This window comes from Carassius auratus, unplaced genomic scaffold (assembly GCF_003368295.1).
Source record: "Carassius auratus strain Wakin unplaced genomic scaffold, ASM336829v1 scaf_tig00012500, whole genome shotgun sequence".
NCBI lineage: Eukaryota > Metazoa > Chordata > Actinopteri > Cypriniformes > Cyprinidae > Carassius > Carassius auratus.
In genome coordinates this window covers 1-18,054 of record NW_020524295.1, presented here as the reverse complement: position 1 = coordinate 18,054, position 18,054 = coordinate 1, and the positions used below count along the sequence as shown (strand labels likewise).

Here is an 18,054-nt window from a genome sequence, read left to right as displayed (position 1 = left end):
ATAAAGACTCACTAGAAAGAATGAACTGCAGCGGTGCAGGAGGTCTATATTGTGTCAAATACACACTAACAAGCCTCATCAATACCCCCATCCCACAATAAACACACGGCGAGTCAAACACCTCTCATACTGTGTTTCCCCCTATCACACAGGCGATCATACCTCTCTCCTCTGTTAAGCTGTGCTCCTCTATTTACAAAACAGGAAGAGGATGACCAAGTCCGCTTGGCAGTGTGCACTGGCTCCACACCCTAAAACTGGTCTTACCAGTGTGCCTGTACTTATGAGTTATTAATTTCTCCCATTCTCTCTGCCTTTTGTAGTTCTGCTTTGTATATGACCAACAGCTGTTTGAACCACAGTTCACGAGAGCTTATCAAGCCCACACACTTGCTTTCCTCCCTTTCCTCTTTTCTTCTTTAGACACTGTGTTTACATTGGGAGTGGCCAGCAGTTGTGTGAACAACATAATTCTATATCTTATAGGACACGTACACATACACATTAATATTTCCCTACCAAATGTATTGTGTTTATAGTCAAACACAGGTGTTAATGGACACATTGTGAGAGTGTTTTGAGTGGGTGAGTGTGTGTTTGTGTGTCAGGTTGTGGCTACAGTGTTTGGAACAAATGTCCCCACAAGAATATTTAAACCTGAAAAATGGTACAGTACATTGTGTAGAGTTAATGTCTTCTACAAACATTTCTTTGCAATGTGTAAAGTGACTAAGGACAAAGTTGGGAACTGAAACTTGTTTTGTGAGTTTTTCAAGGACAATTATATTTAAGGATTGGGGTTTGGTGTAATTTTTGGTTTTCTTTTTAATAGAAGCCTCTTACACCCAACAAATATGCTTTTTTCTTTTCTTTTTTTTTCTTTTTTACAAAAATGCACAGCGAAAACTACAATATTGTGAAATATTATTTCAATTTAAAATTCCTATTTTAGATTTGAATATATTTTAAAATGTTTTTTATTTCTGTGATGGCAAAGCTGAATTTTCTCTTGTCTTCAGTTTCACATGGTCCTTTAGAAAATCAGTCCAATTCTGATTTGATATAAAAATATGGGACCCTGGACCACAAGTCTCACGGTGTATATATATAGCAATAGCCAAAACTACATTGTATGGGTCAAAATTATAAATTTTTCTTTAATGCAAAAAATCATTAAGTATGGATCATATTCCATATATATATATATATATATATATATATATATATATATATATATATATATATATATATATATATATATATATACTTTATTTTGGATTAGTAATATGCACTGCTAAGGACTTGGGTCAAAATTATAAATTTTTCTTTAATGCAAAAAATCATTAAGTATAGATCATATTCCATATATATATATATATATATATATATATATATATATATATATATATATATATATATATATATATAGATAGATACTTTATTTTGGATTAGTAATATGCATTGCTAAGGACTTAATTTGGACAACTTTGAAGGCAATTTCCTCTATTTTTATGTCAGATTCCAGATTTTCTAATTGTTTTATCTCTGACAAATATTGCCCTATCCTAACAAACCATACATCAGTGGAAATATTATTTATCCAGCTTTAAGATGATGTATACATCTCAGTTTTTTTATTACCCTTGTGACTGGTTTTGTGGTCCAGGGTCACATATTTATTATTATTTTCATTGTTAAAAATAGTTGTGCTGCTTACTATATTTGTGGAAACCGTGATACATTTTTTTTACAGTTTAGAATTCTTTAATGAATAGAAAGTTGAAAAGAACAGCAGTTATTTGTAATACTTTCTTTTGTAACTTTATAAATGTCTTTAAATGCTTTACTGACCCCAAATGTTTGAAAAGTATTGTAATTTATAAAATCTTTCATCATTTATTCACCTTCATGTAATTTCAAACATGTATAAATACAACACACGAAAAACCAAAAAACACTGGAACCCCATTGACTTTTATAGTATGAACAAAAATTAGCCATTCTTCAAAATATCTTATTTTATGTTTCACAGAAGAAAAAAAAGTCATTGGTTTTGGAATAACATAAGAGCAAACAAATGATGACAGAATTTACAACATCTGCTCACAAGAAAGGCAAATCCTATTTAAGCTATTTATAAATCCTCAAATCCTCAACAAGAGGTAATAACTAAGCAAATGCGTGGTGGAGACCTCAATCTCAATTTCAAGTATGATTTTTCAACAAGTGCTGTGTGCCTCAGACATTTAATCAGTCCTTATGAGAAACGATATTCATAATTAAAGCACTGGCTAACAGGATCATGACCTCTGGATTCGACTTCATGTCTTCTCATCTTAATATCACACCTGACGCCCTCACCCTCCCTTCTTCCATAAACACCAATCTCTGCATCCTCCTCTTCTGAGTTTTCGGCAAGTGTGTCTCATTTCAAGGTGACACCAACTGCGCTCCGCTCACGCCACACAATCCATCTCTGAACTCGGTGTACCACTTTTAAACAAGACAGAAAATCTTTCCTGCCCCTCTTGAGACTGTTGCAAATATAAAGAGATAGCGATACCACGTGAACTCAATGGGACCTTAATGCTCAGAAGAAAATGGATTTCTCAGTCCAAATGAATTAGAATTACATTTAGAGGTAACCTTGAATGAAGAGCTTTTGCTCTCAAACACACTACATGCACCTTCATAGACAATACCGCAGGTTAATGTGCATGTCTAAATCAGTTAAAGGCATGTTGTAAGAGCATTTTGACATTTTGGAAGCGAAAGGAGGGTCATTTTATATGGCATGCTACAAAGGGCATTCTCACTTTCTCATGCTATCACCACAAATAGAGGTTAATTCAGTATAAAGGTGTGTCTGGAAGAACAATACAGCAGATTTCAACTAACAGGAGCTAATAGAGCAGTGTGTGTGTGTGTGTGTGTGTGTGAATACGTGGCCAGAACACTCACCTTCATGGTGGGTGGTGCAGTGCGGGGAGGTGAGGGTGGACATTCTCCCAGAGGCACACTGGAGATGGTCAGCAGCTCTTGTTTCCTGCAAAACACACCATAGTTAGCCAGGCCAATGGTCAGAACACTATGTAGAAGACTAATCAGATATGGTGAATTTTGCACTAAAACAGAAGACTGGCCCTCAAACACAGAAGCAAACAGGCATTTTACAGTATTTGTATCATTTATCTTATCAGGGGACTTTGCATTGACTATTGTTTTTGTACTTAGCTATTGATATTCATTTAGCATATTTGGGTAAATGAGTGTAACCAAAATGAAAGACAAAAAATGTTTTTAAGGAAACATAGTTTAAAGGAAAAATAGAAATGCACTCTTTGTATTTACGTAGGTTTAACATGATTTTGATAAACGTTTATACCATTTTCAGCATTTTGGTTGCACCAAATTACTTTAATTTAGCAGGCAAAAGTTTTATTTTAATCATTAATGCAATGTTAAAATATTTTCCATAAATAAACAAATACAAATGGTAGTTCATAACTGATTCCAAATAACATTACATTGCACATTTGAGGTAATATAATATAATTTACATTTTTATATTTACATATATACAAATGGTAGTTTTTTATTTTTTTCAGGGGATATGAAGTCAGAAATGTCAAAGTAATTCCGTAATCAAGAAAAAAAATACAACAACAACATTAATTATAAATCAGTAAAAATTTATGTATATTATAGGTAGCCTTATTCATAGATTTTCAAATAAGTTTATGGAATTTTTTATTGGAAGAAAACAAATCTGTGTCACATGACCCATTTTATTTTCCTTAATCATTTAATATGTTTACTAAGCAAGCTCAAAATGTAAACCATTTCAGAAATTTATAGCTGAAGACCAAGTGCAGTACCCTTTGAGAAAGTATACTGAAAAGAGCCTGGTCTCCAGATACTAAGGTGAAAGACTACAGGATAGAAAAACTCAATAACAACAATTCTTCTGTTTGCTCCGGTATCTGCACAGAGACATAACAAGAACAACTCAGGGCAGCCAGCCTTGCAGACAGACTGCTGTAGGTCAAAAAAAAGATGTAGAGAGGAGAGGGGTAAAAGGGGGGGGGGGGGGGGCATACAGAAAGGTGTTAGGCTCCAAGCAGGATCACATTTTAAAAGCAGTTATCTCGGCCAAAGACAAATGAGAAAGTGGTTACTTGGAATCAGAGGTTAAAATTAGTCAGGCAGACAAACTCTGGTCTAGAAATGATGCTCCTTGCAGATGGTCTCAGATGAGGGTCTATTCAAATCTTTCCTTTATGTTACACCTCCAGGGGTCATTAAACTCCAGAAAGATTGAACACATCTAGCTGGGATCTCTCGCTGAAAAATGGCAAAAAAAAAAAAATACATATGTGAGGATATGAGTCATTCCAATCTGAGTGTCAGGGATACTCCAGCTTTGGCAGACCCAATCACCTCACACACCAGATCACAATCACTTGAGTATTAATCAGCTGCTGCTGTCACCACCCCATCAACACAGGGTTAAACCCATAGTTACTGCAGTCACACTCTGTCTGGTATTGAGTTCACTACAATACTCCTTACCTGACTCTCTTGCCTGTACTCATTCCTGCAACCTGTGTCCAACCTCATCATCTTCAGTCAGACCCACACAAAGAATAACGTGAGATATCCCACGCCAATTCCTCAGACCTTGTTGATCACCTGTTTGCTTGCCTATCTCCATTCAGATTCCAGCCTTAATAAAAAACATTCATACTTATCTGTCTGTCTCCCTTAAGTCTTATTCTGTGTTGTCGCAGAAGACCAGACCACACAATTCTACATGGAGCACCACCAACAAAACCCCCGTATCACTGGAAGATTGGTTCAAGCTGTCAGAGCGTCCATTGTGTCTGCCTCCAGCAGTCCCATGACCCAATGAGGCGGAGGACTGTAGTGGCTTCTTGATGCAATGCTCCCTCAACTTTAAGATGCAGCCCCAAGCCTTCCCGAACAATTGTTCCAAGATTGCATTCATGATTTCTAATCTAGCTGGCTGTGCTCTTCGATGGGCCTAGTCCATTTGGGAGGTAAATAGCCCTGCCATTCGCACTCTAAGGGCATTCACATCCCATTTCAAAGAGGTGTTCGGTCATGCATCAGTTGAGATCTCTGTTCATGATCAGCTCTTTCGCATCAGTCAAGGCTTGGCTTCAGTGATTGAGTACGCAGTCAAATTCCACACTCTAGTGGTAATGAGTGGGTGGAATGAGGTGGCTTTACTCACTGTGTTTGGTCAAGGGCCCAAAAACGATCTTCCATTACAAATGGTGATATATGACATCACTGTGGGTCTAGAAAACTTCATTCAGAAGGCCATCAAAATCTCTCAACATCTCCATGCCTGTAAAAATGTCTCGCCACTCTCTTCACTGCTCACATCCACCTTACGTCCACCCAGCATGCCCAGTGGTGAGTACTATCCATCTTAGTCCCCAGATAGCTACCCTGACTCGCATGAATGTATTATTTAAGTCATCTCACGTATCTCTTTCAGCGCAAGCCCTGTAGACTCTGGCTCTTCTGGAAATTTCATATGCTGGGTTGCACTCCAATGACTTCACCTGAAACTGAACTTGAACTGAAATCATCCTGGGATAACCGTGGTTAGCCAAACACTGGCCTGGCTAGCCTGGACCACTGTTTCCGGAATTGCATTAGTGAGACTTCTCCACTGCAACCTCATCTTCCTATCTGTGCTACCTCCATAGAGAGCCCTGAACCCACTGAAACTTACATCCTTCCCACTGACTACCAGGTATACCAGGATGTGTTCAGCAAGTGGGCTGTCATGAAATTACCACCTCACAGGCCGTGGGACAGTGCCATCTAACTGCTGCCTGGAGCTCAACTCCCCAAGGGTAGAGTTTACCCTTTTTCCATCCTGGAGCAAGGAGCGATGGAGAAGTACATCATGGAGGGTCTCCAACAAGGCTTCATTGTGGCTGCATTGTGGCTGAGACGAGGTTTACCAGTCTGTTGTCTCCTCCTTTCTCCCTTCCCTTGATTGGTGGGGCAGCCAGTGGTTACGAGGCAATCCCCCCCCAGTGGTGTGCGCAATTGTGTCCGAGAAACGCGGACCCTTGAAGGGGTAACCCTCGTCTCCCATCCAAGGCCTGTAAGTTCTCGTCCATGCTTACGGCCAAGGCTTATGGTGCTGCTGGACAGGTTGCCTCCACCCTGCATGCCATGGCACTCCTGCAGGTATACAAGGCCAAGACATTAAAAGAGTTGCACAAGGGTAGTTCTGACCCAGGGCTGATGCTGGATCTGTGCACAGCGACGGACCTCGCCTTTAGAGCATCAAAAGTCACTGTACGCTCCCTGGGTCAGGTGTTGGCCATGTTGGTGGTCCAGGAACAACATCTCTGGCTGAACCTGGTGGATATGCGCAAGCTGCTTACAGTTCGTTTTGTGCTGGGCACTTCAAAATCTTGCTATGTATGTTGCAACTCGCCTGCCATCTCCTCCTATGGAGTAAGAAGCATCTGAAGTCGCTTTGTGCCATTTACATACCAGGCCTGCTCAATCATGCAGCTGATGATCTTTCACGACAGCCTGCACTTCCAGGAGAATGGAGACTCCATCCGTGGGGCAGTCCAGCTGAAATGGAGACACTTCGGAGCCTCACAGGTTGCCCATTGCCAGATGTTTTATTCCCTGACCGGGGAAACCTCAGCACGGATGCACTGGCACACAGCTGGCTCCAGGGCCTACGCAAATATGCATTTCCCTCCAGTGAACCTACTTGCACAGACGTTGTGCAAAGTCAGGGAGCACAAGGAGCAGATCCCAGAGTCTCCCGTGATGAGCAGCAGTTGGATGCAATTATCATATTCCAATGTACATTGGCTTGTTTAGTAGATTGTTCTTTCAAAGCGAGATCCCAATTCATCAGTCACCAAAGTGATGTCTCCAATCCCTCCTTCAGTGAACAAGGGTTTGTCTGTGTAGACATAACTAGATTTAGTCCAAAGGTCTGAAGTACACATTGAAAATCTGCTATTTAAAATCCAATTTTAATCTTCGAAATGCAGGGGAACAAACACAAACACTTGCACAACTCCGTTAATGCTCTGTAAAAATAAACTCCATCCACTGGTCCCTTAATGCTGTTCCTCTTTTGGTAATCTGTGCAGGGTTGTCTTGCCCTGGCAACCAAAAACACACTCCTTTTGTGACATTTCGCGACGCTCTCGCTCTGATCAGTGAACGTTTGTTGTGCTCTCAGTGCTCTGCTATATGGGAGTGTACACATTGAAAATCTGCTATTTAAAATCCTATTTTAACCTGAAAATCAATGAAGTTTAAGGATTTGAAAAAAAAAGTTCAAATGTAAAATAAAAAAGAAATATTCAAGATTCAGTAGTATTTCAAATCAAATACAAAAATGTGTAATATTGATCGGATGAAAAATGCAATAAAAATACATTAAAAACAACGTAATTATGCATAATGTATTTAAATTATAATAGTAAGTACATGTAACGTGTGTAACAAGGACACTGTAAAGTGTTACCAAATATCTTACTAATTATCTCTTAGGATCCGACTGTAAATTATGAATGAAACATCCTGTTCTCTAATGCAGTGACAAAGCAAGTTTTCTGTTTTGTTCTCTTGAGAGTTTCAGCATGGGTACAGTAGGTGACCTGAACATTACTAAAATATCACATTAGGTGGAGGGACAAAGTCAATGTTAATGTACTTTGCTGATGCTCATACTCCCTTGTTATCCTTTCTGAAATACATCCAGCACACAGAAACAGTTCACAAAGACCCAAAAGCCAAATGTGAGTGTGTATCTGGCTGCCAGTCTTTCCATTCCTAATAGGAAACACTGAGTAAACATCTATTTAACCATGGCTGCAGCTGCTTGAGGGGACATGCTCTAGCACACCACAACTGTTGAATACGACCAGTCATGTTCAAATTCACCTCTATACTGCAACTGCCACTGTCACTTTTTCCCAGCTAGTTCACCAGAACAATGCCAGCTGCTGCTGTGGATCTGATGTCAAGAGTACAAACAGATGGACAACAGTAGAAACTGACGTCAAAGGTTGCGGGTTCGGTCAAAGTCTACTGTATTTTGGCACAGATTCATCAAATTAGACAGATGCCAACATGGGTTGGGCAACGTTCCTCATACTTAAAAAACAAGCAAAAAACTAAGCAAGGTTAAAAACGATACAACCCAGAATAAATTAAATAGATTTTTTTCTAGGACAAACATGGTTTGTGTCGACCACACTGTTTTGTGTGATGAACTGAAAAACATACAAATTCAAGACACATTTAGAAAACAAATACTGAACAATAAGAGCCAGTGTGTTGAGTTTTTCTAAAAATAAAATAAAATAAAATAAAATTAAATTAAAATAAGCACTTTGGTATCACATCACTAGAAATTGTTAAAATAAATAAATAAATAACCTGCATTTTGTCACTGCTTACAGTTCACGTTAAAAGTAATATTATTTAATATTAATTAAAGTTTTTTATTTCAAATAAATATTTTTATTATGAACTCAAATTCAGAATTCTATTAAAGCAGCACAACTGTTTTCAGCATTGATAATTAAAAAAAATATTTATTGAGGAGCAAACGGGCATAGGATGATTTCTGAAAGATCATTTGAAACTGAAGACTGGAGTAATGATGCTGAAAATTCTGCATTTACAGAAATAAATTAGCTATTTAAATATCTATTTTCAATTTTAATATTATTTCATTATATTATCAAATAAAAGCTTAAGAGACCTATTTCAAAAAACTTACCGACGCCAATCTTTTGAATACTAGTGTATAAATTAGAAGTCATTTTTCATGCAATGTGAATACTGTTGCCTGTTAATATGGGCACTGTAATACAAATGTGCTGCAGTCATATGCAGTCTAAAACCTCTGTGACTTTAGAGACCCAGTGTAATGTGTTTTGCTAAAGGGTGTGTGATCAGCATTTTGACCATCTAATGACACTCATTGCTGGTGTAACTGCATCACTGACTACATCACTCTCACTTAGCATGAAGGGACAGGTCCACAGACCCAGCATTACAGAGTCCACTAAATGCTCATGATTCAATCAATATACATTAGTTGAAACTCTTCAGCTGCTAAACTTCTTAAATATACATAACAAATAAAAAATATATATAAAAAACATAATAATAAAAAAAGGAACTGTTTACCCCCAAATAAATAAAATGCTAAAAATTGACTCAACCTTTCAGTATAGATGAGTTTCATCATCTGAACAGATCTAGAGAAATTTAACATTACATCTTACTCGCCAATGCATCCTCTGTGGTGAATGGGTGCCGTCAGAATGAGAGTCCAAACAGCTGATAAAAACATCACAATAATCCACAAGTAATAAACATTACTCCAGTCCATCTGAAGCAAGCATTATTATTGATTATTGACTGGTATTTAAGTCTGAATTGACAGTTAAAAGTTAAAACACCTTAATTAATCAGTTTGAACTCTTATTTTGACAGCACCCATTCACTGCAGAGGATCCACTGATAAGTGAATGATAAATTGCTAAATTTCTCAAAATCTGTTCTGTTATATGAGGGATGTGAAAAGAGGCTGAGAGGTTTGCTGTGCTGTGCACAATGGAAAGATGGAGCCTTATAAATTGTATTATTAGAAAGCTACAATAAACTTTTTCCTGGAACTTGACTGCAGAGTGCATTTATGAGTCTTACTTATGAATAAAGCCTTACAGCAGCCCTGAAACACAATTTACAATCACAGTAAATCACAGTTATTGCTTCATTAGAATCTTATCAGCTCATATGGAGAAGCGGGAAGCTGCGATATCTCTATTTGTGCTGCACATGCTGTCTCTCTTCATTTCCAGTTCACAGTTTCTTCACAAGGCTGTATATCTGCCACTTTAATTAGGTCTGATTCAATACTAATCACATCTGCCCAGTGATTATGATTATCTAATGTTCCAGCAACATGCCTCATGCTTTGCAAACACTCCAAAAAAAAAAAGTCAACATACAGACTGAGTATTTTTCATCTAAGTAGAGAACTGTAATGCAGCTGTCTTGATTCTGATTGGTTGAAAATATTTTGACCAGTTTCCTAAATAAATCTGATCTCGTATGACTGTGGTGTCTTTCTTCGCACATCATAAAATCATTTCAACTCAAAAGTTTAGGGTCAGTATTTATTTATTTATTTTTGTAAATTCTGTTCTTTTTTTTTACTTTCTAATCATCAAAAAATTCTGGGGGAGGGAAATGATCACAGTTTTTAACAAAACATTAATTAATTAATTAAAAATAAAAATACACAACACAACTGTTTCAGCATTGATAGTAATATATTTCCTGAGGACCAAATCAGCATTTGAGAATGATTTCTGAAAGATCATGTGACTCTGAAGACTGGAATAATGGCTACAGTAAATTCAGCTTTGTCTTGACATGAATAAACTACATTTGAAAATATATTCAAATAGTAATATATCTCACAGCAATATTATTTTGAATTAAAATAAAATACTAAGGCATTTATTTATTAATTTTTTTATTTGGAATGCTTGGATACTGTTTACCCTGTTGGAGTTTATTTTGTGATACTGACATGCTGACATTATCACTTTCAAATGAAATTGGACAGGAGAGAACACCACACTACAGGAAAGGAGATATTGCCAGAGGGTTGACAATTAAATCCTAATTGTAAATGTTATTTTTGACCCATGAAAACCAATATGAACTTGATCATTCCCTCTTTGATAATTTCAAATGGCAAACTTCAGCCACATCACTGCAGTAATATTCAGCACTCCTTAATGTTCAGCAAATTAGATTGTTACCTACCAATGGCAGTGCATATTTGTTCTGCTCACATAAACTAATTTAATACACTCCTGTCAGGTTCATTGTTTTACAGATACATTACGCTCATCTGAGCCTGTGGGCTAAATATTATGCTTACACGATTATTATGACAGCATCAAAGCTCTGCTTGTCAGTTTAACTGACAGTCCACATGCTGAGGTAGTCTTTTATCATTCTCCATCCAGCAAGGGATTATGGGAAGCAATACCAATGTCTTTTAAGGATAATGTTTTTTTCCTCAGATAGCTGTTGGAGTGGTCAGTGCTGCTTCCTGTTGTATGATGATATGTCTCGGCTATTTATAGAAAGTGAGAAATGTGGACAGCGGCCAGTGTCCCAAACATGGTGTACTGCATAGACTTATTATAATGAACACACTCACAAATGAAAATGACTTGTACAAAGGTAATTTTGATGAACTCCATGTGGGAATTTAATTAAGGAATAATTGCTGCTGAAACAGAACGTTTTAATATATGTAAAAGGGAACAATCGATACTGAGTGCTGTTAAACCCTCTCTGCTTTTAGTCCCTGCTGTGCTAACAAGAATCAGAAGGACACGCAGAAGTCGCTCAATAGGACTCAATAAAAGCATTCAGTCTTTTTTCCTTAACTTCTGTAAACAAACTATTAAAATAGAGGAATAAGGTAATGTACTAGGATTTTTACTAGATCAAATTCAAACTTATTTCCTCTGCATATACTGTTCAATAACTAGTTCCAACAACAACAAAAAAACAGCTGTTCTATGACCACTTAATGATGCAATATACACATATGGCTATAATAAATATCTGCAAATTCGATTTTTTTTTCGAGAGGAAATCAGTTTGCCTTTGACTCTTTCCATCTGTTCTTCATTTTACTCTACCTGAGATTTTGCCCACTGTCTGTAGAAAATCAATAACTCCATTAATAAAGAAATCCAGTAATAACTCTCAGCGGGACAATAGTAGCAGTGAAGCAGTCAGGACAAAATTATACATTTATATGAGTTTTTTATACCTTTTCCAGAGACAAAGGGTAAAAGGCAGTTTTTAGCTTTTGTAATAGAGGGAGTTTTGAGGATTATACAACAATCCAAGCATCACAGCAAAAAATGAAAAAGTCTTTACCATGTTCATAATACCAAAGAAAAATAAAATAAAATAAAAGTGCTGTCAAATCAATTCATTGTGACTAATCACATCCAAAATAAAAGTTTGTGTTTACATAATATATAGGATACATACACACACACACACACGTTTATATTAAATATCTTAAACATATACATGTATGTGTGTATATTTTTATATAAATATACATACACAGTACATACTTGCTGTTTATAATTATAAATATTTGTCAAATTTACTACACTTTAAAAATAAAAATTCAATTCAATGTGGTACATTTCCTTTCTTTGTAATTATCTGTAAAACTGACTACCAATTTCTGGGAGAAAATAGTTTCAAAGCCATTTTTCAGTGTAGCTATAGTATTTCTGAGTGAAAATGACTTTAAAGTAAATCCTTAATGAAATGATAATAGCTATTGTTGTAATTTAGAAATGGGGACCCACACAGTATGATCATAATTTTTAGGCGACAATGGCATCTATACCATTATGAATATTATTACACTGGTACATGATTCTAGATTTTGACTTTACAAATCAGATAATGCTCAAACAAAATAAGAAAACAATAGAGTCAAGAGCACAGACAACATTAGACTACAAATGTAATCCCTCTTTCCAACTGTCTGAATAAACCAAAAACATTCTCAGTTTAGCGATATCTTCCTTCACCCGTCTGACAGTTTTCAGTCTGAGTATGTTTTTGCCTCCAGCATGACTCTGAGAACAGCTTGTGTTTATTTGCCCTTGGATAAATTGGACAGTTGTTCATTTTTTGAAGGTTTACCTCATCCAAAAAGTCCTAAAGAAGCCCTCTTCTGCCTAAACCTATGGGAGTCTCAGCAGACCACCACAGGGGCCTTAAGGGGGACGGTGAGATGCTGGCATTGAGCAGGGCTTTTGATATCACTCCCTCTATTAAAGCAACCTGTGCTCCTCTGGGGTTTTTAAATGCATTAATCCTTTGTCCATATCACTAAATCAACAGTCTAACAGGAGACAAAGAGGACGCCGCAGGGTTTTGAGAGAGCTAGAAAGGGGAAAAGAAAAGTGACTTCTAAAAATACCATCCTCAATTCAACTGCTCTGTAAATAGGCTCTATACAACCTGTCAGTGAAACCGTCTCGGAGCACTTGTTATAAGAGACACAGTCATCTCATCTATTCCACTTACTGATACAGTTCAGCAGACCGATATAAGCACACACACACCAGAAGAGATATTTTTTATTTTGATAATGAGTGGCAACTACACTGCCGCTCTATAAAAGGTAAAAATTTAGTAACCACGGCAACAGTGAAGCTGGAAAAAAAAACAAAACAAAAAAAAAACATTTGATTGAATTTTGATTGATTTGATATCAGTTTTTCATCACTCTGTTTTCTCTAGATCTGAGCTTAGAGCCAAACACACCTGACAGATCATATTCTAAAAGATTAGATTTTGCTCATAAATCAGTTATGAGGTTGACATGATGCTTATTTATGTCCTGGATTTATTCATTAAACAAACAATTTAAAAGCAATGCAAATCTCACATTAAATGACTTGAATACACAAAATACATTTTATAATCAACACCATGCATATTTCAGAATTAATTCATTATGACTCATTGAGGGTTTAATGTTAAAAATAGCAGGGTAATACAGAGAAAAAATATCCTTATTTAGTATTTTGGAATAATTTAATAAGGAAAATTAGTTAATTAGACCTTTTCTTGACATGCAAGGATATTGAAAAATGTCATGTGACACAAAAAGCGCATATGATCATATTTTTAAAAACTTTTTTAACAACTATTATGAAAATAATTATTCATACGTGGCCACAAACACATATTTAAGACGCAATATTTTTTTTATTTCTTTTCCACTTGGTACAACCACAACGTTTAGAGTTATTCAAATTAAACTAAAAATCAACTGAACGGTATGAAAAGTCAGTCTAGATTAACAAAAGTTTTATTTTCTTCATTATGGGCACACTAATTTGTTATTGACTCTACATCACAAAAGGAGCTTCAGAAGCAATATTCTGTCCATTTATTGTTTCCATTTAGTAGAACACGATTATATCATAATCCATCACTACGCCAAAGTGCTGCCATTTGAGCCCTTTACTCTGAGTTTTTATGACATACTGTGTATACATCACGGAGTGTGCTTTGCCATTGTGCTGCCAGCCAGAGGTCTGTTTCACAGCCTCTTCTGGATGAATGAGCCGCATGTTTTTTTCCAGGTACTTGCAATGAGTCTCTTTTACAGTTCCAGACGATGATGCATCTGTTGTACTGAATGAGGAACTGAACTGGAATCTTATGCTAGGAATCTTATCCTATGACCTAGAGGACTTTGAGTCTTTGTATGTTTATATGCGAGACAGAGGGCAAAAGGTGACCTACTTCAGTTTAATTTCACACAGCTGCTAATCAAAAACACTTTCTCAACAACAGAGAGAGAGAGAGAGGGGGCATAACAACTGAGCAAAGAGGAAGTAACGGGGGGAGGGAACAGCGGAGGTGCTTAGGGATACAAAATTACATGTGAAAAAAATGACGTGGAGGAGAAAAGTGAAAAATTAAGTGTGATGGAAACAGAATGAGTCAGGAGGTGAAGGCAGTTCATGTGAGCTGCAGGAGACAGGATCATGGGAGAAATGAGTGATGAAGGTGGAGAAAATTAGATTTCAGTGAAAGATACAGGAAACCAGAAAAACATTTGCTTTGGTGCTTAATGAACTTATGAAGAAATGCTTTCGCTGCTGCACTCATCTTACAGCACTTGCCAAGATAAATGGATGAGGAACAACATGCCAAATAAACAATTATTAATAACCAAAATATTCTACAGTAAAAATATCACAAGTTAACACTGAATAAAATTAATTTACTTGAGGAACAAAATTGCATTATGTTTTCGAGACCATATTATTTAAAGCACTTGAAAATAGTATGCAACAACATTATTTATTTATTTATGCATGCTACAAGTTCTTAAATGCTTAAAATCTGCTTTTATAAATATAAATAAATAAATTATTCGAGATTAATATGATTACAAATTTAATGATTTCATTTTATAAATTTCAAGATTATATGTTATATTATATTAATTAAATATACTAAATACTTTATATTGCATTGAATGTTATATCTTATGTGAATAGGTGTATCTTACATAAGTAAATACATAGGTAAATGTACCTTTTTTAAAATTAGCTTTATGGATAATATATTATCCATTAACCCACTGGAAAATAGCATAAAGCATTAAACTCATACAATCTGCAATGAGGTTAAAACATCACACTTGATCACACTTTATTTTAAGATCCAATTCTCACTATTAGCAGACCATTAACTATGACTTTTGCCTCAAACTCCAAATTTGCTGCTTATTTATAGTTATTAAGGTAGCTGTATGTTAATAAAATGCATTCTAATAAGCAACTAATTAATAGTGAGAATTGGTCCCTTCACTAAAGTGTTAGCGTTTTGTTTTTTTTAGATTAACAATTATTAAATAATAATTTATGCAAGATTAAATATTATATATTAAATAATTTGATTCAAGGGACAGTCTCGGTGATGTTTATTGGCAAACATTACAAAATACTGATTAAGAAAATGCTTTTTAAAGATCTTTCTACCTACTCAAAGAACGTCCATCAACTTTAATCTGAAAGCAAATTACACTCTGAACTGCTCTCGAATCTGATACCAAACCTTTCATTTCAAGATAAAACAGCGCACTTACTACACCAATCAACCTTTCGATTAAAACAAGAGGGACTGATACCTTCCTGACAGACCAAACTTGAAACACGCAGCATCAAGGTGAATCACATTATAACGTTTACAAATATGCCCCACTTATCATTCACTCAAGCCTGTTTGATTTATAGACTCTCTTCTGCACATCTGAGCTGAAGAACGGGACAAATCTGATCTAGAGGGAACAAAAGCAGTGACTCCAGCTGGGCTGTCTCGCAGTGATGTCAGTAACCATGCCAGTTATCGATGAGATCTATGCAAATGGAGGCGCACACACGGCACCTGCGAACACAAATCGTATTGTGTGGTTCTAAATGATACCTGCGTAAAAGAGTGTGTTTGGGTATGTGTTAGTATTGCAGTCAAATCAGTTTATAATTAATGATTAGACAAAGTTTACACTGGGGCCACTGTTAGCGATGATGATGCCAGCGAATAGGGAGCAACACGGCTACTGACCAGACAGCCACGGGAGAAGCTGAGTAAATGATAGCTGAGAAATAGTTTTGTGGTCTCATCCTCAGAGATTTACTTACACATACAGTACAATCTGACCTGGATGACCCTGTCCAGGAGAGACTGGTGAAAACCGTTCTCTCTCTCTCTGTTTACTGTTTACCCTCTCTCTCTCTGTTTAACAGTACTGTTTTTGCTTGGAACTCTTCGTACATGGACGGTTACACAAAGTGCATGTGAAAATACATATGCAATCTTTTTATTATCTTAACCATTTCTCATAGACAGCGATGAGGTTACATTGAGAGCAAGGCAGATTTTGCTTCTAAAAAATATTTTAAAAGACCTCAAAAACCACAAACAGCTGTTTTTGGAGACTCACAACTATTATAAAAAAAAAGCATTTTTGTTAATTTAAAACAAAAAATTACACTAAATTTACTAACTGAAAAAAAGTAATATTGAGATAAAAACAAATTGAAACTAAATGGTAAAATAAAATAAAAAAATACTAAAATAACTAAAAATACTAAAATAAAATGAAAGCTTATACAAAAATAACATTAAAACAACGCCTCAAACTGTGCTAAGATTTGCCAAATCTGTGTTTAAATTAAACATTTCTCTCTGTATATTCTTTCAAGCTCAAAAATGCAATCCATGTTAATTTTATAAATGTATAATGTTCCTGTATATCAACAATTATCTTATTTGTGTGTTATGTTATTTCTCCATTAGAAACAGTAGAGATTTTTTTAATGACACATAACTTGAGTATCCTGAGCTATGAACAAGACTCTTATACTTTGGGGCATATAAGGAGAAAGACAAGCTTGGAAGTTGCAAACGAAAACATCCTCAAATGAGCCACAAAAAAGGGTCCTTTACTATATACTGACCCAATTACAACACACTCTGGGACGACAATAAATGTATAAAGTGTACATACAACGACCTACATAGCCAGAAACCTTACACAAACAGGCAGGTCAAGCAGAGCACCCAGGCTGATGACAACAGCCAGAATCACAGGTCAAACTAGAGGGTGGGAAAAAGAAAAGTTCACCCACCGCTCCTTTTCCCTCTCTTTCTCCTTCTGCCGTCTGGACTTGTGCAGTAGTCCGATCAGAATGACAGCAGCCCGAATGCCGGCTTTTTTGGAGTTGACTTTGGCTTCGGAATCCGACATGCTGTCCGGCCCACACTCCAAAACAGACTTTGGACCTGGACCGTCCTGTGCTATATTGGTGCGACCAAGCTCTCTGCCACGGGCTGAGGGACTGAGAATATACATCTCCTGTCTCCCTCTCTCCTTCTCATGCGCTCTCTCTCTCTCTTTTCTCCTCTCACTCGCTCCTACACCAGTTCTCATTGCCTGCCTCTATCTGGATCTGATAGGCTGTACAGAGTGCAAGCCACGCCCACTTCTCCACAGCCCCTCCCTCCCAATCCCTCTCTCCTTTTCCATCTGCTCTGTTCCTGGGCTGTTTGGCTTTCTGTTGCCAGACCTTTCCACACTCTTTCAATCAAAAGCTGTCCTCTCCTACTCTCTTCACACAAATACAGTAAGACTTAATTGCATCTTGCATCTTTCTGAATCAAAATGCACCGTTTGTTCAGTGCAGTAAGAAACTCCATCACTGTTGATCAACATCTTTGACCCCTTTTCCTGCTTTCTTTCAACACAAAACGCTTTCAGAAATATAACAATCAGGCGGTCAATATTAGTGACCTTCTTCCTGTACCAAAGTAAGAATCTTCTTTATACATTTCAGTATATTTGCTTTGCATATGCCACGGTCT

General features: G+C 36.6%; 1 protein-coding gene across 4 annotated transcripts in view; it reads right to left on the bottom strand.

The window, feature by feature from the left end:
- The window catches only part of LOC113073610 (rap1 GTPase-activating protein 2-like), a 33,327-nt gene extending 15,731 nt beyond the window's left edge, over positions 1-17,596 (bottom strand). For 2 of the 4 annotated variants that reach the window (XM_026246422.1, XM_026246423.1), the window contains exons 1-2: positions 17,322-17,596; positions 2,962-3,046 (exon numbers count right to left, since the gene is read on the bottom strand). In XM_026246422.1, coding sequence (XP_026102207.1) covers positions 2,962-3,046; positions 17,322-17,545 — 309 coding nt within the window. In that variant the 5' untranslated portion in view covers positions 17,546-17,596. Of the gene's footprint in view, positions 1-162; positions 842-2,961; positions 3,047-17,321 lie in introns of those variants that run through there. The other 2 variants (XM_026246424.1, XM_026246428.1) reach the window with 2 other exon arrangements.
- Positions 17,597-18,054: the final 458 nt, after the last annotated feature.